The sequence below is a fragment of the Aegilops tauschii genome, chromosome 2 (assembly GCF_002575655.3).
Source record: "Aegilops tauschii subsp. strangulata cultivar AL8/78 chromosome 2, Aet v6.0, whole genome shotgun sequence".
NCBI lineage: Eukaryota > Viridiplantae > Streptophyta > Magnoliopsida > Poales > Poaceae > Aegilops > Aegilops tauschii.
Genome location: NC_053036.3, coordinates 194477701 through 194503251, shown reverse-complemented (window position 1 = coordinate 194503251; position 25551 = coordinate 194477701). Strand labels below are relative to the sequence as shown.

General features: G+C 44.2%; 1 protein-coding gene across 1 annotated transcript; it reads left to right on the top strand.

Annotated features, from left to right (window-relative positions):
• The first annotated feature begins 18885 nt into the window (after positions 1 to 18885).
• LOC109785603 (cysteine-rich receptor-like protein kinase 6) lies at positions 18886 to 24000 on the top strand. The gene is made up of 7 exons (XM_040398601.2): positions 18886 to 20988; positions 21807 to 21940; positions 22351 to 22481; positions 22633 to 22843; positions 23046 to 23283; positions 23408 to 23558; positions 23660 to 24000. The coding sequence occupies exons 1-7, from the start codon at positions 20180 to 20182 to the stop codon at positions 23990 to 23992; spliced, it is 2007 nt and encodes a 668-aa protein (XP_040254535.1). The 5' UTR covers positions 18886 to 20179; the 3' UTR covers positions 23993 to 24000.
• Positions 24001 to 25551: the final 1551 nt, after the last annotated feature.

Below are 25551 nucleotides of genomic sequence, written 5' to 3'. Positions count from 1 at the left end.
TGAGAATCCAAATGATATTTCTATTTCTGATGCTGAAACACAATCTGGTAATGAACATGAACCAAGTGAAAATTTTAATGAAGATGTTCACGATGATGCTCAACCTAGTAATGATAATGATGTAGAAATTGAACCTGCTGTTGATCTTGATAACCCACAATCAAAGAATCAACGTTATGGTAAGAGAGAATTTGTTGCTAGGAAACATGGTAAAGAAAGGGAGCCATGGGTTCAGAAACCCATGCCTTTTCCTCCCAAACCATCCAAGAAAAAGGATGATGAGGATTTTGAGCGCTTTGCTGAAATGATTAGACCTATCTTTTTGCGTATGCGATTAACTGATATGCTCAAAATGAATCCTTATGCTAAGTACATGAAAGATATTGTTACTAATAAGAGAAAGATACTGGAAGCTGAAATTTCCACCATGCTTGCTAATTATACTTTTAAGGGTGGAATACCAAAGAAACTTGGAGATCCAGGAGTACCAACTATACCATGCTCCATTAAAAGAAACCATGTTAAAACTGCTTTATGTGATCTTGGAGCTGGTGTTAGTGTTATGCCTCTCTCTTTATATCGTAGACTTGATTTGAATAAGTTGACGCCTACTGAAATATCTTTGCAAATGGCTGATAAATCAACTGCTATACCTGTCGGTATTTGTGAGGATGTGCCTGTTGTGGTTGCAAACGTTACTATTTTAACGGACTTTATTATTCTTGATATTCCCGAGGACGATAGTATGTCTATTATTCTCGGAAGACCTTTTTTGAATACTGCAGGGGCTGTTATTGATTGCAACAAAGGCAATGCCACTTTTCATGTTAATGGTAATGAGCACACGGTACACTTTCCGAGGAAACAACCTCAGGTCCACGGCATCAACTCTATTGGAAAAATTCCATCGATTATTTTTGGAGGTTTTGAATTTCCTCTTCCTACTGTCAAGAAGAAATATGATATTCTTATTATTGGGGATGTGCATATCCCCGTTGAGGCAACATAGTGTTATTCGAAATTTCTCCGGTTTCATGTTATTCAGAATGAGTTTGTTAACAAGACTTGATCAACCTTGTTAGTGGACTCCTTTTGATGAGCATGAGATGGATGAAACTAGAAGGCACAACCTTCTGTACCCTCTTTCTACTTTCTGTTATTTAGTTGAAATAAAGTAAAAATAGTATTTTTCTGTCTATTTTCTGATTTATCTGTGCAATATAAAAATACCCCGAAAATAAAAGTTGTCCAAATGCCCTGAAAATGGAATATGATTTTTTCTGGAATATTTGAGAATATCTGGCACTGAGAACACAGCAGGAGGTGCAAGCACCTGGCCACGAGGGTGGAGGGCGCGCCCTACCCCCCTGGGCGCGCCCCCTGCCTCGTGGGCCCATAGTGGCCCTCCTCCACTTATTCCTGCACCCATACACTCCTTCTTCCTCCCACAAACACCAATATCCAGCTCAAGCACGAGTTCTAGCTCATTTTGCTGCGATTTTCGATCTCCTTTCTCAAAGCACCTCTCACAAAACTGCTTGGGGAGATTGTTCCTTGGTATGTGACTCCTCCATTGGTCCAATTAGTTTTTGTTCTAGTGCTCTATTCATTGCAAATTTGTGCTGCCTAGGTGACCATGTTCTTGAGCTTGGATGTCAAATTTATATGGTTCCAAGTAGTTCTAATGCATGATATAGTCTCTAGGAACTTGTAGGAGTAGTTGCTATCAATTTCATTGAGGTTGGTTCACTTTTGTTTGAAGTTACTAAAAATTTCAGAATATTTCAAAAAATAATGAAGAGATTTTTGAGGGGCTCATCGAGCCGAAGCTCGAAGGAAAAGCAAAAAGAAGAAGCACAGAGGCCCAAATATAATTTGCCTCGCACCACGGAGGTCCGGCCGTGTGAATGGCCTTCCGATGATTTCTTGAGAGAAGCCGGGATTTATGATGATTTCTATTCATTGGCTGAGAATGCTGGCCTCACCGACTTCCTCCGCGACCAACGTCATCAGTATCTCTTACTCACCAATACTTTTGTGCAAAACTTCTACTATTATCCTAAGGAATCACCTCCTTCAGTAGAGTTTCATTTATATGTTGTCGTTAAAAAGATGCCACTAGATGAATTTTGCAAGGTTTGCAAAATACCCTTCGAGGGTACCTTAGATGAACTACATCGTAAAGATGTGGATGGGTTTATTGACACCATTACTGTGGGGGAAACCAGGAAGGTTTCCGATGCAAGAATCACTAGCATACATTTTCGTGTTTTACGCTACTTTGCCATATTTGCTAGTCGTTGCTTAATTGGTCGCGGAAACTGTGGAAACCTTAGTGTTCCTGATATTATCATTTTGTACCATGGTTTATTTTCCGATAACACTGTTAGTATGGGCGGTATTATTGCTAAACGGTTAAGTCTGAACTGTACAAAGGGCCCCATCTTTGGAGGTATTTATGCTTCACGCCTTGCTGCACATTATAACATACCTATTAGGCTCTATGAGAAAGAAGAAAAATTGTTGCCCAATGCTTATTTAGATTATAAGAGTATGTTAGTGCATGACTTTATTGTTAAGAATAAGGAAGGGGAGCTTAAATACAAATTGTTCTTTGATAAACATCACCCTGAGACTATTACCTTGCCTGCTCCTTCCTTGTTTAATTTATCTGAAGGTCCGTATCTCGTTCCGTGGGCGGCCATTGACGCTTACCGGAACCCTACACCAGCCCTGGAGCCGGAACCACAATTTGAGCCTCCACGACAGTCTGATTACTTTTGGGATCCGGAGATGACTGCCAGCCAGTGGCAGTCAGAGTCCTCTTCATCTCAGTACGACCCCGGCTACAACTACGGATATCCGCCAGGCCATCCTTGGCAATGAACCAACTTAGGCCAAAAGCCTAAGCTTGGGGGAGTACGTATTTCTCACCGACATTACATTTATGTTTACACACACTCATTGCTAGATGTCAGTGCTCATACTCTTTCACTGTAATATCCATGCTAGTTTATTTTCTTTTTCTTGCTTTCTTCTTGTGTGTTTGATAAACCTTAAGAAAAACAAAAACAAAATTAGTTGTAACTTTTAGTTAGTTTACTTTTCTTGCTGTAGTAGTAATAATTAAAAAGAAAACCCAAAAGATTTCCCGTTCTTCTTTTGCTTGTTGGTAGCTTTCTCGTGTAAATAGTTTTATTTCTTTTCTTTGGGGGTCGATAGGAGAAGACCATGATTAAATTTTTGAAGTGGCCCTTATATGCATTGTTGTTGAATTAACCAAGAGCCCATATTGCCTTTTCTTCTCCTGTTTATTGAATGCTCGCAGATTGCAGCTTAGTCCAATGCACGTGCACTATTATTATTATTCATATCGTTCGGTCGTGCAAGTGAAAGGCAATTATGACGATATATGATGGACTGACTGAGATGAGTGAAGCTGGTATGAACTCGACCTCTCTTGTTTTTGTAAATATGATGAGTTCATCGTTCCTGATTCAGCCTATTATGAACAAACACGTTTGCAATGACAATTAGAGATCATAGTTGCCCGTGCCATGCTTGATTAGCTATGAGTTATAATGGTTTATTTCGCATGCCAACATGCTATTAAAATGGTTGTGATGTGGTATGATGGGGTGGTATCCTTCTTTGAATGATTTAAGTGACTCGACTTGGCACATGTTCACACATGTAGTTGAAACAAATCAACATAGCCTTCACGATATTTATGTTCATGGTGGATTATATCCTACTCATGCTTGTACTCAATGTTTATTAATTTTAATGCATGTTCATGACTGTTGTCACTCTCTAGTTGGTCGCTTCCCAGTCTTTTGCTAGCCTTCACTTGTACTAAGCGGGAATACTGCTTGTGCATCCAATCCCTTAAACCCCAAAGTTATTCCATATGAGTCCACTATACCTTCCTATATGCGGTATTTACCTGCCGTTCCAAGTAAATTTGTATGTGCCAAACTCTAAACCTTCAAATAAACATTCTGTTTTGTATGCTTGAATAGCTCATGTATCAACTAGGGCTGCCCTTATCTTCCATGTTAGGCAGGTTATTCTCAAGAGGAGTGGACTCCGCTCCTCACTCACGAGAAAATGGCTGGTCACCGGGATGCCCAGTCCCATGCTTTATGCAAACTAAATCAAAATAATTGCAAACAAAACTCCCCCTGGGACTGTTGCTAGTTGGAGACACTCGTTGTTTCGAGCAAGTCATGGATTGATGCTTGTTGGTGGAGGGGGAGTATAAACTTTACCATTCTATTTGGGAACCGCCTATAATGTGTGTAGCATGGAAGATATCGCCATCTCTTGGTTGTTATGTTGACAATGAAAGTATGCCTCTCAAAATATTATTTATCTCTATTTCAAAACCGAGCTCTGTCACCTCTACAAATCCCTGCTTTCTGCTTCCCTCTGCGAAGGGCCTATCTATTTACTTTTATGTTGAGGCATCACCCTCTTATTAAAAAGCACTAGCTGGAGAGCGCAGCTGTCATTTGCATTCATTACTATTAATTTATATTGGGTATGACTATGATTGGATCTCTTTTACCATGAATTACAATGTCTAGTCAGTCCTTGATCTTTAAAGGTGCTCTGCATTTATGTTTTGCGGTCTCAGAAAGGGCTAGCGAGATACCATCTTGTTATATCATATTATGATTGTTTTGAGAAAGTGTTGTCATCCGAGATTTATTATTATGGCTCGCTAGTTGATTATGCCATTGATATGAGTAAACATGAGACCTAAGAGTTATTGTGAATGTGGTTAGTCATAATATTTGCTGAAAACTTGAATGCTGGCTTTACATATTTACAACAACAAGAGCAAACAGAGTTTTTGTAAAAGTTTTTCTTTATCACTTTCAGTTTATCAACTGAATTGCTTGAGGACAAGCAAATGTTTAAGCTTGGGGGAGTTGATACGTCTCCGTCGTATCTACTTTTCCAAACACTTTTGCCCTTGTTTTGGACTCTAACTTGCATGATTTGAATGGAACTAATCCGGACTGACGCTATTTTCAGCACACTTTCCATGGTGTTATTTATGTGTAGAAACAAAAGTTCTCGGAATGACCTGGAACTTCACGGAACGTCTATTTGGAAATAATAAAAAATCCTTGCAAAAGATGAAGACCAGGGGACCCACACCCTAGCCACGAGGGTGGGGGGCGCGCCCCCCTAGGGCGTGCCCCCCTACCTCGTGGGCCCCCTGGAGCTCCTCCGACCTCAACTCCAACTCTATATATTTCCTTTCGGGGAGAAAAAAATTAGAGAGAAGGATTCATTGCATTTTATGATACGGAGCCGCCGCCAAGCCCTAAAACCTCTCGGGAGGGCTGATCTAGAGTCTGTTCGGGGCTCCGGAGAGGGGATTCGTCGCTGTCGTCATCATCAACCATCCTCCATCACCAATTTCATGATGCTCACCGCCGTGCGTGAGTAATTCCATCGTAGGCTTGCTGGACGGTGATGGGTTGGATGAGATCTATCATGTAATCAAGATAGTTTTGTTAGGGTTTGATCCCTAGTATCCACTATGTTTTGAGATTGATGTTGCTATGACTTTGCTATGCTTAATGCTTGTCACTAGGGCCCGAGTGCCATGATTTCAGATCTGAACCTATTATGTTTTCATGAATATATGTGAGTTCTTGATCCTATCTTGCAAGCCTATAGTCACCTACTATGTGTTATGATCCGGCAACCCCAAAGTGACAATAATCGGGACCACTCCCGGTGATGACCATAGTTTGAGGAGTTCATGTATTCACTATGTGCTAATGCTTTGTTCCGGTACTCTATTAAAAGGAGGCCTTAATATCCCTTAGTTTCCATTAGGACCCCGCTGCCATGGGAGGGTAGGACAAAAGATGTCATGCAAGTTCATTTCGATAAGCACATATGACTATATTCGGAATACATGCCTACATTACATTGATGAATTGGAGCTAGTTCTGTGTCACCCTATGTTATGATTGTTACATGATGAACCACATCCGGCATAATTCTCCATCACCGATCCAATGCCTACGAGCTTTTCAGATATTGTTCCTCGCTTATTTACTTTTACGTTGCTACTGTTACAATCACTACAAAACACCAAAAATATTACTTTTGCCACCGTTACTTTTGCTACCGTTACCACTACTATCATATTACTTTGCTACTAAACACTTTGCTGCAGATACTAAGTTATCCAGGTGTGGTTGAATTGACAACTCAACTGCTAATACTTGAGAATATTCTTTGGCTCCCCTTGTGTCGAATCAATAAATTTGGGTTGAATACTCTACCCTCGAAAATTGTTGCGATCCCCTATACTTGTGGGTTATCACCCTACTAATCCCTAGCGGATCTTGTTACTCTTGGGTGTTTGAGCTCCCTAGACGGTTGAGGTCACCGCGGAGCCATAGTCCATTGTGGTGAAGCTTTGTGGTGTCGTTGGGAGCCTCCAATTAAGTTGTGGAGATTCCCCCAACCTTGTTTGTAAAGGTACAGTCGCCGCCTCCAAGGGCACCAATAGTGGAATCACGGCATCTCGCATTGTGTGAGGGCGTGAGGAGAATACGGTGGCCCTAGTGGCTCCTTGGGGAGCATTGTGCCTCCACACCGCTCTAACAGAGACGTACTTCCCTTCAAAAGGAAGGAACTTCGGTAACACATCCTCGTCTCCACCGGCTCCACTCTTGGTTATCTCATCCCTTTACTTGTGCAAGTTTGTTTGTGTTGCATCCTTTGCTTGCTTGTGTGCTTGTGGTTGTTGCATCATATAGGTTGCTCACCTAGTTGCATATCTAGACAACCTACTTTGATGCAAAGTTTAATTTGGTAAAGAAAAGCTAAAAATTGTTAGTTGCCTATTCACCCCCTCTAGTCAACTATATCAATCCTTTCAATTGGTATCAGAGCCTTGTCTCTTTATTAAGGACTTTGCCGTCCGAAGAGTATGGTTGACACCATAGACGGTGCGGAGGAGCACTCCGGTGTGAATCCATTCTCGTCTACGGCCGATGGGGAACCGCGGTCTCTCATGAGGAATTCAATGTGGCTTTGGACACATTGAAGACCTCCATGACGACCGAGGTTGAAATCATGTTTAATAAATTCATAGAAGGGCTTATACTATCCACCGCACCATTCAAAGTGGGTGATCCCGCTAACAAGGTGACGGATGCTAACTCCGACAAGGGGGAAGCTACTAGTGAGAAAGCTCCTTCTTCTAGTGGTAAAAATGGCACCGGCATCTTTGCCCATGTGGAACCTCCACTTGTCTATGGTGGACCGCTTCCCTCCACTCATTTGAATCATGTCGGCCCTGCGCCTAAGATTGAGAAGAATGTGGACTTTGATTCTTGGGTCTATCGCTTTAAACATCATTTAAATCATGTGAATACTAATCTTTGGAGAATCATTGAAGAAGGTTTCCATCCGCATGACCGAAGCAACTACACTCCTAGAGAAGCCGTGGATAATCAATTCAATGAGAATGCTCTCTTCATCATCCAAGAAGCAATTCCACCCGAAGATCTTCCTCATCTCCGGCCCTACTCCATGGCCAAAGATGCTTGGCACCAAGTTGTTTCTCTCTACGGGGGAAGTGCAAGCATTCGACGCTCAAACTATGAAGTGGTGCAAGATGAAGCTGATGAGTTTGCAATGAAAGAAGATGAAGAACCTCGTGAACTTTATCGAAGAGTAACCAAACTCGCGGTTTCACTCCGAGATCATGGAAGCAAGGACACGGATGACAATTGGATCAAGCGCAAATTCCTCAAGGCAATGATGCATTACCACAAAGCCATGTCCTCCGTCATTCGTCAAAGGCCGGACTTCCACACCTTGTCCTCAAGTGAAGTGTTGGATGAGTTCGTTGCTATGAGCATATTGGACAAGACCGCCGACAATGCGGTACTACGTTCTCAACGAGTAAAGAAGCCCAACCTTGCACTAAAGGCCAAGGTTAATGTGGAGGAAGAGGACGAAGAGGAAGAAGAGGAGAGCAACCCCGAGGATACAAAGTATGCCTATCATGAATACATGGCTCTTGCTTCAAGGCAATTTTGGAGCAAGAACTCAAGGCCCAACTTCAACAAGAACAATTCAAGTGGGACAAAGGTCAAGCAACATGTCAGGACTTGCTATAATTGTGGCAATGTGAGCCACTTTGTTGTGGAGTGCCCTTATGAGAAGAGGGAAGACAATGGTGGAAAGCTCATCCGAAAGGACAAGACAAAGTCTTTCCCCAACAAGAGCAACTTCACCAAGAAGACTCCTCCCAAGGCATTGGTGGTACAAGAAGAGTACAACGAGGATGATGATGATGAAGATGGTGAATCGGTTGCCATGGCCTCCGTTGCCATTGCGACGACACCACGGGTGTCTCTCTTCGACTCACCCAATGAGAGCATCACCGCCAAGTGCCTCATGGCTAAAGCCACCAACAAGGTAACCCCCAACATCAAACTACCATCATTAATCATCCTTCTTTGACGGATTGCATTGATGAACATGAGGGATCTATTGTGGAGGAGAATGAGTTTGAGTCCTTTATGAGTAAACTCAAGGGTAAATCTAAGAATCACTTCGTTGCTCTCTTGGAACAACTTGGTGAAGCCAATGACATGATCGAGGCTCACGAAGATACCATCTCTAAGATGGAGGGGCATAGTCGTGACTATGCCGATGAGATTTTGGATCTTTCCAATGCTCTTGAGGAAGAGCGTGGTCTTCGTTTGGCTCTTGAGGAGTCACACAACGATGATCATGCTAAGTTAAAGAAAGATCTTGATCATGCACTTGTTGTATCTCGTGTGCTAAATTCCGAGAAGGCCAAACTTGGGGTTGATCTTGCTAGACTCAAGGAGGAGTTTGATATACTTGACAAGGCTCACAAGGCCTTGAAAGGTGTTCATGCTAGCCTCAAGGAGTCTCATGATCAACTCCAAGTGAAGCTAACCAAGGAGAAAGCCACCTTTCCTCATATGGTGCTAATTGATAATTCAAATGCTACTAACCCTTGTTGTGAGCATGTGCATCTTGTTGAGGAGATTGCTAAGTTGAAGGAGCAACTTGAGAAAGGCCTTGTGTCGTGCATTCAAGGTGAGAAGAACAACGACCTTTTGAGCAATCAAAAGGAAGTTGTGGCCAAGGAAGGGAATGGGTTCGCACCCATGCCCAAGAACAAGAAGAAGAATGACAAGACCAAACGACCTCCCCCTCTCAAGCAAACCTTTGTGAAGGAGGGTGAGGGTGCTTCCAAGGAGAAGAAGAACAATGAGAAGGGTGGTGGTGTCAAGAAAGGCAATGCCACCCCTTCTAACAAAGCCGGCGACTTTAACCCTTCTTATGTGTTGTGCCGTGCTAGTGATGGGCATGTTTATGCCAAATTTGTTGGTTCTCCTTATGAGTACATTGAATGGTCTATTTGGGTTCCTAAGACCCTTGTTACTAACATCAAAGGACCCATTACAAAATGGGTACCTAAAACCAAGCATTGATTTCTTGTAGGAGTTTGCTTCCGGTGGGGGATCATGGTTGCTCGATAGTGGAGCAACTAATCATATGACCGGGAGCAAGGACTTGGTGGTGGATGTTCACAAGATTTCATCTATGCCCACCAATGTCGAGTGGGGTGATGCCTCGTCTTCTAAGGTATTGGGACTCGGCAAGGTTGTCATTTCTCATGATCTCATGATCGAGAAGGTCATGCTTGTTGAGTCCCTTGCATACAATTTACTTTCCGTTCGTCAACTTGCAATCATGGGTTTTGCCACATTCTTTGATATTGATACCGTGGCCCTCTTGTGTAGCAAGACTCTTAAAGTAGCCTTTGTTGGGCATGTCGAGAATGGTCTCTATGTGATTAACTTTTCGGAGCGACCCACTAAGATCGCGACATGCCTAATGGCTAAAGTTGACGTGGGATGGCTTTGGCACCGCCGCCTAGCCCATGTCAATATGAGATCTTTGCAAAGGCTTCTCAAGGGGGACCATGTCCGTGGACTAACTAATGTTAGCTTTGCTAAAGATCGTGCTTGCAGTGCTTGTATCGAAGGGAAACTACATGAGAAGTCTCACCCTCCCACGACTATCATTTACTCGAAGAGGCCTTTGGAGCTCCTTCACATGGATCTCTTTGGGCCTCCATCTTTTGATAGTCTTGGGGGTAGAAAGTATTGCTTGGTGATTGTGGATGATTATTCAAGATACACTTGGGTATATTTCTTCAAGAGGAAGAGCGAGACCCAACAAACCGTCATTGACTTTGCAAATGAAGCCCAACGTCAACACAATGCAAAGATCTTGACTATAAGAAGTGACAACGGCACTGAGTTCAAGAACTACACCTTGGATGAGTTTCTTAGTGATGAGGGGATCAAGCATCAATATTCCGCACCATACACCCCTCAACAAAATGGTGTAGCGGAGAGGAAGAACCGGACGTTGATGGATGCGACAAGGACCATGATGGCGTAGTCCAAGTCTCCCTACAACTTTTGGGCCGAAGCCATCAACACCGCGTGTCATGCATCTAATCGGCTCTACCTCCGCAAAGGCTTGAACAAGACTCCATATGAGATACTCACCGGCAACAAGCCCAACCTCAAGTACTTCCGGGTGTTCGGGTGTAAGTGTTTCATTCTCAAGAAAGGTGTCCGTTTGTCTAAATTTGAGGCTAGAGCTTATGAGGGCATATTTGTTGGTTATGCTACAAACTCTCATGCTTACCATGTTCTCAATAAGTCCACGGGACTTATTGAGGAAACGTGTAACGTGGAGTTTGATGAGAATAACGGCTCCCAAGTGGAGCAAAGTGGTACTTGTGATGTAGGTGATGAAATTCCTCCCCAAGCCATAAGAAGAATGGGTGTTGGTCATATCCTACCCATTGAGAAACCCCTTGTGGCCGAAGGAGAAGGACAATGTTCCACTCAAGTGGAACCATCACCAACCCAAGACCCACACGCTTCCGAAGAACATAGTGAAGTCCCTCAACCAAATGAACAAGATCAAGGGCAAGATCACCCTCAAGATGGTGGTGAACCACCACATGATGCCCAAGGTCAAGTTCTCACCACCGAGCAAGTTCAAGATCAAGAGCAAGCTCAAGATGATCAAGTTTCCTCTCCTCATCTCACTTCCGAGGAGGAATTGGAGCGTCGTGCCGCCAAGATTGCTTCCAAGCTCACCACCAAAGGGCACATCATGGAGAATGTGCTTGGAAGCTTAACTAAGGGGGTAAGCACTCGTAAACAATTAGCAAACTATTGTGAACATCATGTGTTTGTCTCTTGTGTGAAACCCCAAAAGGTTTATGAAGCGCTCGAGGATCCGGATTGGCTCAATGCAATGCATGAAGAACTCAACAACTTCGAGCACAACAAGGTGTGGAGATTGGTGCCAAGGCCAACGGGGAACCATAATGTCATTGGGACCAAGTGGATATTCAAGAACAAGCAAGATGCTCATGGAACTATCATTCGCAACAAGGCTCGTTTGGTGGCACAAGGCTACTCCCAAGTCGAGGGTATCAACTACGGTGAAACCTTTGCTCCCGTTGCTCGCCTTGAGTCCATTCGCATGTTAATTGCCTATGCTTCTCATCATAACTTTAAGTTGCAACAAATGGATGTGAAGAGTGCTTTTCTTAATGGTCCCATTAATGAGTTGGTCTATTTCAAACAACCCCCCGGGTCCGAGGATCCCTACTTTCCCAATCATGTGTATCAACTCGATAAGGCACTCTATGGCCTTAAACAAGCCCCACGTGCGTGGTATGACCACCTTACCGAGTTGTTATAAGATCGTGGATTTGAAGTTGGGCTAATCGACCCCACTCTTTTTACTAAGAAGGTCAAAGGGGAGTTGTTTGTGTGCCAACTATATGTTGATGATATTATCTTTGGTTCCCCTAACAAAGCTTTCAATGAGGAATTTGCCACTCTCATGACCTCAAAGTTCAAGATGTCTTCCATGGGAGAGTTGAAGTTCTTCCTCGGGTTCGAAGTGAAGCAAAGAAGAGAAGGAACCTTCATCAACCAAGCCAAATACACTCAAGACATGCTTAAGAGATTCAAGCTAAGTGATGTCAAGCCGGCTTCCACTCCAATGCCCACCAAGTGCCAACTTGACATTGATCCCAATGGTAAAGCGGTGGATCAAAAGGTATATCGCTCCATGATTGGCTCCTTGCTTTACCTTTGTGCATCTAGACCGGATATCATGTTGAGTGTGGGGATTTGTGCACGGTTTCAAGCCGCACCTAAGGAAAGCCACTTTGTGGCGGTCAAGCGAATCTTTCGATATTTGGCTCATACCCCAAACTTTGGCTTATGGTACCCAAGAGGAGCAAACTTCAAGCTTGTAGGATATTCGGACTCCGATTGGGCGGGAGACAAAGTGGATAGGAAGTCCACTTCCAGAGGGTGCCAATTTCTTGGTTGCTCTTTGGTGAGTTGGTCTTCCAAGAAGCAAAGTTGTGTGTCTCTCTCGTCCACCGAAGCGGAGTATGTGGCGGCCGGTAGTTGTTGTGCACAACTCTTATGGATGAGGCAAACTTTAAAGGATTACGTTATCATTTGTGACAAAGTGCCTCTTTGGTGTGACAATGAAAGTGCCATCAAGATTTCTCTCAACCCGGTGCAACACTTCAAGACGAAGCATATTGAGATTCGGTATCACTTCATCCGGGATCATATTAGGCGAGGGGAGATCAAGCTCAACTATGTCAACACTCATGATAACCTTACAGATATTTTCAAGAAGCCCTTGGATGAAGCAAGATTTCGCGAGTTAAGGCATGGGCTAAATATCATTGATTCGAGCAATGTGACTTGAACCCTTGCACACCCCACCATACTCAACTTGTTGTCTTGTTTAGGTGTAGGCATGGACATAGGGGGAGTGTTGTTCTCTCAATGAACTCTCCCTCCCCCATTATGCATAAACTAATCAACCTCTTTCACTTTAGCCATTTTTGATGGTACTTGTGCTTCAAAGATGAGTTTTGGTCATGGGCCCAAGGTTAAAATCTTCACGGCGCCATACCTCCGGACTCAAACATAGGTGGCCTTGGCCACCGCCCTCTCTTGGAGAGGCTTGTGCTTCTCGTCCCCTTGTGCTGGTTTTGTGTGTGTGTGTGTTTGCCCTCGTTTTATTTTTTGTCGGTTTCTTTTCTTGAGCTTAGCCTTGTTGACCAGCCTTTTTGCGGCTGAGCGGTACTACCGCTGGGTGTGCGGTACTACCGCTTATGATCGTCAAGCAGTACTACCGCCCACCCCAGTGGTACTACCGCTGCGGGGCGGGCGATGGGGGGTTATGTCGGGGCAGGGGGAGTTGTTTTTCTCCCCCATACCCATTCGCTCCACTCGCCCGTCCTCTTCGTCGCTCCAGCGACGTCTCGCCGCGGGAGGGCTTCGGCCGGTCACCGGCCTCGTGCCGTCCCTCTCCATTTCTTCCGGTGGAGTCGATCCCCACCGCATCCTCTTGCCATGGGTGCTGGTATTGCCCCCTTTCCCGTTCTCTCTTTGCCTAGATCTCACATCTAGTTGTTAGGGGCAATAGGCATTGTTCTTCTTGATTTTTGGCTAAGTCGAGGCTTGAGTAGGATGGAGAGGGCTTCTAGGCTGGTTGGATTAAGGTTTGGTAGGTTTATTTTTGAATTTGGCATCCCCGGTAGTGCCGGATCTGTTCACGGCAGTAAGGAACCGCCGTTCCTCGGCTAGAGCGGTACTGCCGCCCACCTCGCGCGGTACTACCGCTTGCGCGGTACTGCCGCCGTTAGGTCGCGGTACTACCGCTGCATGCCCAATTCCATCTTTTTCCTACCACTTTTTGATCCATGTTGTTTTGTTTGGAGGCTTATGCTCTTTCTTTCATGTTGGTTCTTCTGCTCGTGTGTTTGGTTCCAGGTGATGAACATCCTGAGCAGCAAGTCCGCCGTGTCAATCCCGGACATGCAACGTCAAAGCGCTACCGCACCTCTGAGTCAGGGGGTGCTTCCTCAAGTGCTCCACCTCCGCCTCAAATCCAGAAGAAATCTGCCAACAGGCCGAAGCCAAGGGGCAAGACTGTGACTGAGTTGACTGCCAAGGAGTTCTGGGAAAGGCGTCGCCGCAACCCCTATGCGGAAGACCAAGAACCCAATTTGGTCAACCGCCCGTTCTGGAACCGCTTTCAGTTTGCCATCTACTTTGATGTGATCAAGGCTAAGAAGAATCTCTATGTTGATGTACGCTCCATCGACACAGATGCTATGGAGAAGGACCTTGAGTACTTTGGCGAAGCCCTTCAGATGTGTTCTCAGCTGAACATTCTCAGAATCATGCAGTTCAACAAGGATTTTGATGCAGATTTGGTGGCTCAATTCTATGCTACTGTCCATCTTGGAACTAATGCAGAAAGGACTCTGACTTGGATGACAAATGGCAAGTTGCTTTCTGTCAAGTGGAAGGCCTTCATGGAGTTACTTGGGGTGGAAGATCACGGGCTTGAGACTCCAGTCGGCTTCCATCCTCACCGCAATGCTTCCTCCACTCACAAGCAAGCCCTCTGGCCCTACTGTTCTGTGAAGGTTCACCCTATGACTAAGAAGGAAACCTATGAGCTGTCTACCTTTCTGGACATCCTTCATCGTGTCTTCCGAGAGACTCTCTTCCCTCGCATCGGGAATCTGGATATGGTCCACTCCTATCTCGTGGACATGCTTCTCTTCTGCCAGCATGAGAAGGAAGCAAACACTGGCGAGTCCCTGGACATTTCTCATGTTATGTGGTCTGAACTTCTTTCTGCCGTTTCTGAGCGCAAGTGCCCGATCTATGGTCCGTTCATCATGTTGCTCATTGAGAAGGCCTGGGCACATGTCTATCGCAAGGTTATGCTGGAAACTGGAGAATTGGTTTCTCATGAGATCAAGCATCTGAGGAAGAAGGACAATTGGGGCACCCCGGCTCCTAAATCTGGGGGTCCACCTACTGCTGCTGACATGGAGACCGAGGGCGAGGCTGAGGTCGATGAGGACGATGAGGACTATGAGCCTTCTGGAGCAGGGCCCTCTTGGGCAAAGAAGCTCAAGCGCAAGATGAAGAAGCTCTTCTGCATGGAGTCTCATGGTCAGTACATGACTCATGTGGCTGAGAAGCAGGCCAGGGGGCGTCACAAGGAGCTCATGCGTCAGTTGGGTGCGACCGTTGCCAGCGGTTCTAAGGGGCAGATCACTGAGGAGGAGGAATGGATTCAGCTGCACTGTCCGTGGACCGATTCAGACACCGAGCAGTTTCCGACTGAGGATGGCAGTGCGGATGACCCCGCTAGGATGTGATAAGAGAGCTCCTCAGTTTTCTATCACCTGGAGCCGTAGAAACGCTCTGTCCTTTTGGTGTCTCGACGCCAAAGGGGGAGAGAGTTTAGGGATTTGTGCTTTGTGGGATTTGTGCTTTGTGGTGTCGTCGTTTCTTTGTGGCGTCGTTGTGTTTTCTCGCCATTTGCTTTGTTTGGTTTTGTGCCAGTGAGACCTAAGTTCCAGACATATGGTGTGAGACATATGCTACCTTATCTTTATCTATGTCTATCTAGTACTTTGGTATCTTATGAGTTGCTTGCTTATCCTGTTATATACCCTGCTCTCATGTATCCTATGCTTAGGTTGTTGGACTATAAAATATAGGGGGAGTGATGATCCTAATGTGTGTGTCTTGCATTCCAAAGGCACTACTAACTAGGTGCACACATTCAGGGGGAGCCCGTCTATATTTTGTAGTTCTAAGTATCTTCACTTTCATGTCGTATCCTTGTGCAAATCCCTGGTTGTCATCAATCCACCAAAAAGGGGGAGATTGTTAAGACATATCTCTTTAGATGTAGTTTTGGCGATTGATGACAACATGTTTGCGGACTAATCGTGTGCTTTGAGCATTTCAGAGATTCATCCTTTGGCACGAGACGATTTCTTTCCCCTCGGAGTGTTATTCAAGACGGTGTAGCTCTTCGTTTCTATTTTGGTGAACTAGTTCCGTAGGAGTCACCGTACTATCAAGAGGGGGTCCGCTTTGGTAAGGCTAGGGTGGAATCAACACGTACACATCCTTCTCACACCCTCTAAGCCTTCCCGCTTCGATGGAGGTTCCATTCCCATTCCTCTTGAGTTCGTTTTGGTTCCAGCGGTAGTACCGCGGTGCCCAGCGGTAGTACCACTTAGGAGTCACAGGCGGCAGTACCGCTCGGCAGCGGTAGTACCGCCGGTGGGTCCTCAGCCATAGTACCGCTACGGTACCAGGCCCCTACCGCGTCGACTCGAGGGGGTCGCTTCTCGTGTCGAATTGTGCGGCACTAAGCAGCGGCAGTAGTGCGGTAGTACCGCCCTACCACCGCGGCAGTACCGCACTAGGTCCAACTCCTGCTCTCTCGCCAGCCCTCCCAGACTGCACGACAGTACCGCGAGGGGGAGCGGTAGTACCGCTGGCCGCAGCGGTAGTACCGCCCACACCTGCGGTAGTACCGCCCTCTGCGGGGCTGTTTGGGGGGGGGTACGTAACGGTTGGATTGTTCCCCCCTCTATAAAAGGGGTCTTCTTCTCTGAAGTTGACTTACCTCTTCCTCCACAAGCTCCATTGTTGCTCCAAGCTCCATTTCCGCCCGATCTCTCTCCCTAGCCAATCAAACTTGTTGATTTGCTTGGGATTGGTTGAGAAGGCCCCGATCTACACTTCCACCAAGAGAAATTTGATTCCCCCACTAATCCCTAGCGGATCTTGTTACTCTTGGGTGTTTGAGCGCCCTAGACGGTTGAGGTCACCGCGGAGCCATAGTCCATTGTGGTGAAGCTTCGTGGTGTCGTTGGGAGCCTCCAATTAAGTTGTGGAGATTGCCCCAACCTTGTTTGTAAAGGTTCGGTCGCCGCCTCCAAGGGCACCAATAGTGGAATCACGGCATCTCGCATTGTGTGAGGGTGTGAGGAGAATACGGTGGCCCTAGTGGCTTCTTGGGGAGCATTGTGCCTCCACACCGCTCTAACGGAGACGTACTTTCCTTCAAAAGGAAGGAACTTCGGTAACACATCCTCGTCTCCACCGGCTCCACTCTTGGTTATCTCATCCCTTTACTTGTGCAAGTTTATTTGTGTTGCATCCTTTGCTTGCTTGTGTGCTTGTGGTTGTTGCATCATATAGGTTGCTCACCTAGTTGCATATCTAGACAACCTACTTTGATGCAAAGTTTAATTTGGTAAAGAAAACCTAAAAATTGTTAGTTGCCTATTCACCCCCCCTCTAGTCAACTATATCGATCCTTTCAACTTGGTATGTTCTTGTTGCTCCTGTCCGATCAACTTTGTATAGGCCATGTTCAATGTTTTGCATATACAACTAGTTCATTTCGCACTTGATGAATGCTTGGTCATTTAGGAGTTGTTCATGTCCGACATGATCAATTGTAATCAAGGTACAACTCAAATGGAGTACGAATTGGGGGATCCAACCGGTCCTTCATTTGAAGTTGGGACAACATCAAATCCCAATCCGAGTAAGAAGAAGAAGAAGGCAAAGACGACAAAGGCAACTTTTGAGGATATTTTGTTGGTCAAAGCTTGGTTGACCAAATAATGAATCCAATATGCGGCACGGAGCAAAAGGGGAACAAGTATTGGGACGGGCATTTTTTCGGTGAGGGGGAACAAGAAAGAGAAGAGGTACAAGCTCCTGTTGGATGCGCAAAAGAAGAGGAAGGATTGGGACCAAAAGAGGGCGGAGAAAAAGCTGGAAATTGAGAGGGAGAAGATCGAGTTGGAGAAGTAAGAGGCGGCGGTCAAATGTGAGCTCAAGAAGACCAAGACATTTGTAGAGAGCTTGAGAAGGAGAGGTTGCAACTCGCACAGGACACGGAGGATGCAAAGATCATGTTGGTGGACAAAACCCTCTTGGATGAGCATGCGAATAAGTGGTTTGCGGAGAAGAAGAAGGAGATTACGACCATAGGGAGTACGAGGCAGGGAGGGCGGCTATGGCAGCAGCGCAGCATGTGGCCCGGATGCAGGCGGAGCAGGACGCAAAGATGGCCTCGAAGCAGGCGGCATGGATGGCGTCCGGCGAGTGATCCGACCAGCCAACGAGTGATCCATCGTTTGGACATTGATTTCATTTTGACATATCCGGATTGTTGAATTATGATTCGTTTTACTTTGTTTCGAACTGTTTAATTGGGACAATTTGTATCGCATGATTGACTTGCATGAATATGATATAAAGGGTGTCCCGGCACTGCCCACAGGCTGTAGATGCTCTAACCGACCAAAATTGGAAGGCAGATATAATATTAGCTCTCATTGTTAAACCTTTTCTTTCCTACTTTTGTGTTTTAATGGTGTTATAAGTTATTTCCTTGTTTGCAGAAGTGTAAATTCGATACCAGCCCTACATGATCGTGGCATCTTGCCAGGTAGGTAAGAGGAATATTAGCCATTAGATCTTACCAAGTACAGGCTCACATCGATGGGGACCGTCTTAAGATTCTCAAGAAAAAAAGGGGTTGTGTTTCTTATACATGCTATATGCAGAACACGGCGTCGGCGCAAGCCATTTCTCCCCCAGCCCCTCATGCCTCACGCAGCTGTCATCCTCCTGCTAGCCGTGTTCACGCCTCTGCACGCGCTTGCTGCCACCAACCACAGCTTGCCCGGCGGTCACTCCTGCGGGACGCAAGGCCGCTACGCTCCCAATAGCACTTCCAAGGCCAACCTACGGCTTATCCCTGCCACGCTCGCCACTGAGCTGGTAAATGCATCATGCCCCGCCCGCGCCCATGCCCTTGTCGACCAGGTCGCTGTGTCTGCCTACTGCCACTGCCTTCCAGACGTCGTCAATTCATCGGGCACCTGCATCGCCTGCGTAGCTCTGGCCTTTCAGGATGCACGGCGGCTGTGCCGGTACCACAGGGATGCCATGCTTGAGCGTGGCCAACGTCCAACTAATGGAGCGGGATATGGGCGTAATGGCGGGCGATGAGCGTGAGCCATCTCAATAAACGTTTTAACCCTATATATATATATAGAATTTTATTCTGATATATTGTCAAATAACCTTTTGTTTAATGCATGTTTCAGGCACGTCATTTTGGAGACATAATGTTTTGGTCCAAGATTTCCGTTTGAAGAGTTAATTTTTTTTTTCCCTTTGATGCTTCAGTTCCAAGCGATTGGTTTCGCTTGTCTTTTATTCTTGCTACTCCAAGAATGATGTTGCAGAACAAGAGACCCTACCATGCAATCCGTCATGTAATTTGGTTCTTTACATGGTACTCCTTCCGTCCCACAATATAAGATATTCATAATAACATCTTATATTATGAGACATCTTATATCGTGGGACGGGATGAGTACATTTTTGTGTGTATGAACTCCGTTGGTGGTAACTATCTCATCAGTCATCATTTGCTTTCTCTCGGTTTGCATAGTGTGCTTGTGCTCTTCCTACTAGGATTTTTTTTTGTCCAGTCGATCTTGAACGAGTACCAGTGCCGGGATGACAACGGAAAATGCTGCCACATTCCCCTTTCTAACAGGTGGAAGCGATAGCTCTTTGGAAGATGTAGGTTCTGAAGAAATGATCGTGGCAACGATGACTTATTACCGAAAAGGTTTTCGTCCCGCTTTATAAAAACAAACCGCCAGAAAGCACACATACAAGGACTAGTCCACACACACCCAAGTATCACAACACAGTACAAAGGTTCTGCTGAGGGCACAGCTCAACAAGCCCAAAAATAAAAAACCAGAAAAAGCCGGAGACACTACTCTTTCAAAATTTATCACCGATCCATCTACCTGCCTGGCATGCGCGCAGGAGAAAAGATCAGAGAATCCGATTCTTGATTCTTTGACGTTGATACTTGCCACAGATGCCAAGATTTCATCTCCTTCATAGTATTCCTCTGAAAATATTCCATACATGCTTAGGCCTGCCTGTTATAATAAATGATTTTTTTTTCTGAAGTAGTACGACAGGTAGCCTTTGTTCGAATCAAACTGTGACCCGATCTAACATCAAAAGAAAAATGAAACACATTGTGACCCGATCTAACACCAAGCCAACTTGCCAAAACACTCGTTTTCCCTCATCTTCCTGTCTCTAACTCAGCCCACACCACCACCAGTAGCCCACTTCCCACCATGATCTCCCACAAACTCTGCTGCTACGTCTCCATCCTCCTCGTCCCCTTCCTTGCACAGGTCGCCTCCGGCGACGTGCTGTGGCAAGAATGCGACAACAGCCGGAACTACACGGCGAACGGCGCCTTCCAATCAAACCTAAACCAGCTCTCCTCCACCCTCCCCACCGAATCATCCTCATCTCCCACCCTCTTCGCTACCGCCGCCGTAGGCGCCGTCCCGGACATCGTGTACGCGCTCTCGCTCTGCCGTGGCGACACCACCAACGCCTCCGCCTGCGGCGACTGCGTTGCCAACGCCTTCCGGGACGCGCAGCAGGTGTGCCCGTACAACATGGACGTGACCATCTACTACGACCCCTGCTTCCTCCGCTTCTCCAACCAGAACTTCCTGACTTCCATCGACAATACCAAACGGCACATCATGCCCAATGGGGAGAACGTGACGTCGCAGGCCGCAACGTTCGACGCCGCCGTGGGTGTTCTCCTTGCTGCCGTCTCGGACTACGCAGCGCTGAACTCATCCACGCAGTTTGGCACAGGGGTGGAGGACTTCGACGTGAGCACCCCGAGAATCTATGCGCTGGCGCAGTGCACGCCGGACATGGCACCGGCCGATTGCCGGAGCTGCCTGGAGGGAATAGTAAATGTGATGCCGAAGCACTTCAGCAGGCGGCAGGGAGGAAGGATCCTGGGTTTACGGTGCAACTACAGGTTTGAGCTATATCCACCATTCTCGGGCAGTCCGCTTCTACACCTCCCAGCACCGGCCTCGGGCGTGACTCCCTCCGTAGATGGAGATGGAGGTGAGTTGCAGATTCTTACAAAAACTATGGAAATTTGTACTCCCACCATCCCATAATATCGTGTCCAAAACACTCTTATACTAAAGTGGAGCTCAGATGGAGACTTCTTTCGATTTACATAAACTGGAGTTGGACAGGCACTTTCATAGAAATAACTTGTTTTCTACTATAAAGTGCATTTTCATGCAATCAAGATAATACAATTGCACCGAGGGAAGGTTCGGCCTTTGCATAACACGATGCGCATAGCCAACCCGTCCAACACAACCAAAAATATTTTTGTAAAGAGTTTAACAGAATAAAAAATCCCAAAAAAGAAGTTTAGGGCCTCTTTGGGTTGTAATAGGGTGCGGAAAGGTGTGGCTACTCCCGGGAGTACACCCAGGTAAAGTAAATTTTGTGGCATGAAACATGATCAAACATTTTAGGTCCTTGCAAAATTTCGACGACAAATACCATTCAAGGAGCTCTCAACAACAACAAAAAAGGTCACTGCACAAAACTTTGAGCACTGATTTTTTATTTTATTTTTGTGACAGCTCCGCAAATGTTATTTGTGGACTAACTTTTGCAAGAACCTAAAACTTTTGATCATATTTCTTGCCACAAAATTTCAGAAATTTTGGATTTTCTTTTCTATTTTTTGAACTTACTATTCATTGGGGATGTGGGTACACCTGGGAGTAGAAAAACCACTTCGCACTTGTGTTCTCGTTCAATTCTTGTGCCTTTTTCAGTTCCTGCTTTTTTCATTGCTGTGATCAATATGCAGATTTCATATTGTCAAGTGCTTAAACTCTAGTGTAATTTTACAGGAGGGAGAAGAAATAAACCAAGTATCATCCTACTGGTCCTAGCAGTTGCACTGGCCGTTGTTTCTGCAGCATTGACTTTCACTTTAGTTTGCTTTTGTATCTGGAGGAGGAGAAGACAACAAGAATTACCGTCACAATCATGTAAGCTACTCCCTCCTGTAACAAGAATTGCAGACCTCAAAGAAGGAAAATAACTTGGTTTTCTTTAAAGATTGGCTAGGAAACATGTAATTAGCTTAGCTTCTTTTTACTTTCACCTAAAGATCTAGTACTTTACAACGTCTTGTTTATTTTTATGCCCTTTATAAAATTAATAAAGAAAAAAAATGCACGGGTGCTTTGCCCTACTGCACAGCCAAAAAATGGAAAATAGGTAAATTTAACTCCTGCAAAAAGAACCCATCAAGTTTATATGAAAATGAAGCTAGATATGATTCAAATGTCAAATTGCCAGCTGAACAAATATAAGGTAAACAATTACGCATTTCAGACAATGAAATGTCTTCTGAAATGGAGTTTGTTCGACGGATTTAACACTTTTATTCCGACAGATTCTGGAAACTGGGAAAGTGTTCCAAACATCAGTTTATCCATGCTTGATCTGTCAACACTGGAAGTTGCAACGGAGAACTTTTCAGAAGGAAATAAGCTTGGGGAAGGAGGGTTTGGTGCCGTTTACAAGGTACCAATTGTAGTATGCCCACACACACACACAAAATAAAAAACTATGCACTTCCTTAAAAAATGTTTTTCTTCAAATTTTACCAGCATCTCTACTCCTCTAATCAGTAATGTTTTTCGTCAAATACTTATGCCACCTTCTAAATCTACAGGGATCCCTTGCTGATGGCCAAGAGATAGCAGTGAAGAGACTCTCACAAGGTTCAGCACAAGGAATAGCAGAGCTAAAAACTGAGCTGGTTTTGGTTGCTAAGCTTCAGCACAAAAACCTTGTGAGGCTTATCGGCGTTTGTTTGGAAGAACACGAGAAGCTCGTTATCTATGAATACATGCCCAACAGAAGCCTTGACACTATTCTCTTTGGTAAATACTCAGAATATTGCATCACTATCTTTAAATGTGAGCTGTAGTTTGTAAGATGATCCCTGTAGCCACCACTTGTACTCTATTTATTCTTCACTCCACTTAATATATTGGCTACCTTTCGTAAAAAAAAGGTAACATGGGAGAGAATATATGGCACTAAAACTAACCTCCCTGTCGCTGTTTCTTGTTCCCGTAATAGATCCTGAGAGGAGCAAGCATCTTGATTGGGGGAAGAGGTTCAAGATAATAAATGGGATTGCCCGAGGTTTGCAATACGTTCATGAAGATTCTCAGTTGAAAATAATCCACAGAGACCTCAAAGCAAGCAATGTTCTGTTAGACTCAGATTTGAATCCGAAGATTTCAGACTTCGGTTTGGCGAGGCTGTTCGAAGGGGATCAATCAAAGGATGTCACGAATAGAGTTGTTGGAACGTTGTAAGTGAAGTCAACTATGCTTTGATATATAAAAAAAGCACCATGGACTGCAGGAATAAGTAATACTACTAGTACCATATTATATTTTCAGACCACTAATCAGTAATCATATCTCTTGTTGCAGCGGATACATGGCACCTGAATATGTTGTTCGCGGGCACTATTCGACAAAATCAGACGTGTTTAGCTTCGGAATTCTGGTTTTAGAGATCATAACAGGAAGAAGAAACTGTGGATCTTACAACTCCGAGCAATCCGTTGACCTCTTAAGCCTTGTAAGCAGGAAGGAAACCCTAGCTGAATAGTACTGTACGTAATAATCTAAAATTCTAAATCCCTTGCGACAGTAAAACTCATTTGAACCCATCTGGTGCAGATATGGGAGCATTGGACCAAGGGAACGATATTGGAGATAGCTGATCCGTCCCTTGCAAGCAGAAGCACTGCTCCTGAAGAGGAGATACTCGCCTACGTTCACATCGGACTGATGTGCGTTCAGGAGAGCCCTGCGGATAGGCCTACGATGTCAAGGGCGAACGCGATCCTTAACAGCGACACCGTCTCGCTTCAGGCCCCGTCCAAGCCGGCTTTCTGCATCCGGGCAAGTACCGCCGGTCCGGAACCACGACACGGCGCCTCGCAAGGCCGTGGCAGGCCGGCGGTGGTTTCAGCCAACGAGGTTTCGCTCACGGAGCTTGTACCGAGATAAGACATGTTGCACTGAAATCTTGCCGAACGAACTCTCGCATTCTTTCTACATGCAATGGCTTTTTCACCTGTTTTGGCTTTTTTAACCGTTGATTGCTGCTCCAAGATGTGTGCTAGTTGTTTTTCTCCTGTTATGTGTGCTGTCATGTATTAGCCTAGACGTTTTTTGATTGACACCTATTTTGGGTCAGTCGATTTCTTGTTGGGTTAAAGCCCGTTACATGTTTTCTTATTAGGCTGTTTGTGTGCGTTTTTCCTTCTGTTTTTTCTCTGTTTTTATGGGTATATTTGGATGTTGGGTGAATACAAAATTATATACACATAAGTAATTTATAATATCTGTATAAATTGCAATTTTGTGAAAATGTACTATTACGTGCTTATTTCTTACATACTATTAAAATAGTGCAGTTTCATTATAATTGTATTTTCTGTGAAAATTCCACTACCATATGCATATTCTTACATTTTATTAAAAGCGCAAATTTTTGTATATATTGTGTGTATTTTTTTTATTGTTAGATTATTTTATAATTTCTTTCTTCTTAAATGGTAATATCAATGCAACTAATTCATTCTTACTTGAAAAACTTAATTATTTTGATTTTTTTAGTAGTTATTTCATATATTTTTTCTGAAGGGTAATGCCAAAACCACTAATTCATTTTTTCTTACAAAACTTCATTATTTTGTTTTTGATTTAGTGTTTGTTTCATTTTCTTTCTTTTTTTAATCGTAATACGAACATCACTAATTCCTTCCTTTTTAGGGAACTTTCTTTTTTGTGAGAATTATATACTTATTCTTGCATATTATAAAAAAGTGCAATTTCTGCATAAATTGTGTGCAAATTTCTCATTTTTTAATTTTTTTTGTTTTATTTCTTCTTAAATGGTAATTCCAATGTCACTAATTCATTCTTTCTTAGAAAACGTCATTATTTTGATTTCAATTTAATTTTAATTTTATCTTCTTTCTTCCTAATGGGTATTACTAAGGCCTCTAACTCATTCTTTCTTAGAAAAACTTCATTATTTTATTTTATTTATTTTTTTATTTAGTCTTATTTTATTTTATTTCTTATTTAATTGTCACACAAGTGCCACTAATTCATTATTTCTTAGGAAATTTCCTTTATTGCAAATATTTCACTTATATATGCTTATTCTTGCATATTAGAAAAATCATAATTTATGTGTAAATTGTGCGCACTTTTTGAGATTTTTTTATTTCTTTCTTCCTAAAGGGTAATAACAATGTCGTTAATTCTTTTTTAGAAAACTTCAGTATTTTAATTTTTCTTTTGATTTGTTTTTAATTTACTTTCTTCTTTAAGTGCAATGTGTATGTCATTCATTCGTTCCATCATAGGAAACATTTTTTTATGAAAATTTCACTATTGTATGCTTGCTATTTCATATTATAAGAAAATGCAATTTCAATGTAAATTGTGTGTCATTGTTTCATCTGCATATTTTTTTAATCTTTAAGGTTAATACTAATGCCACTAATACATTGTTTCTTAGAAAAATATTACTATTTTGATTTTGTGAATTCGCT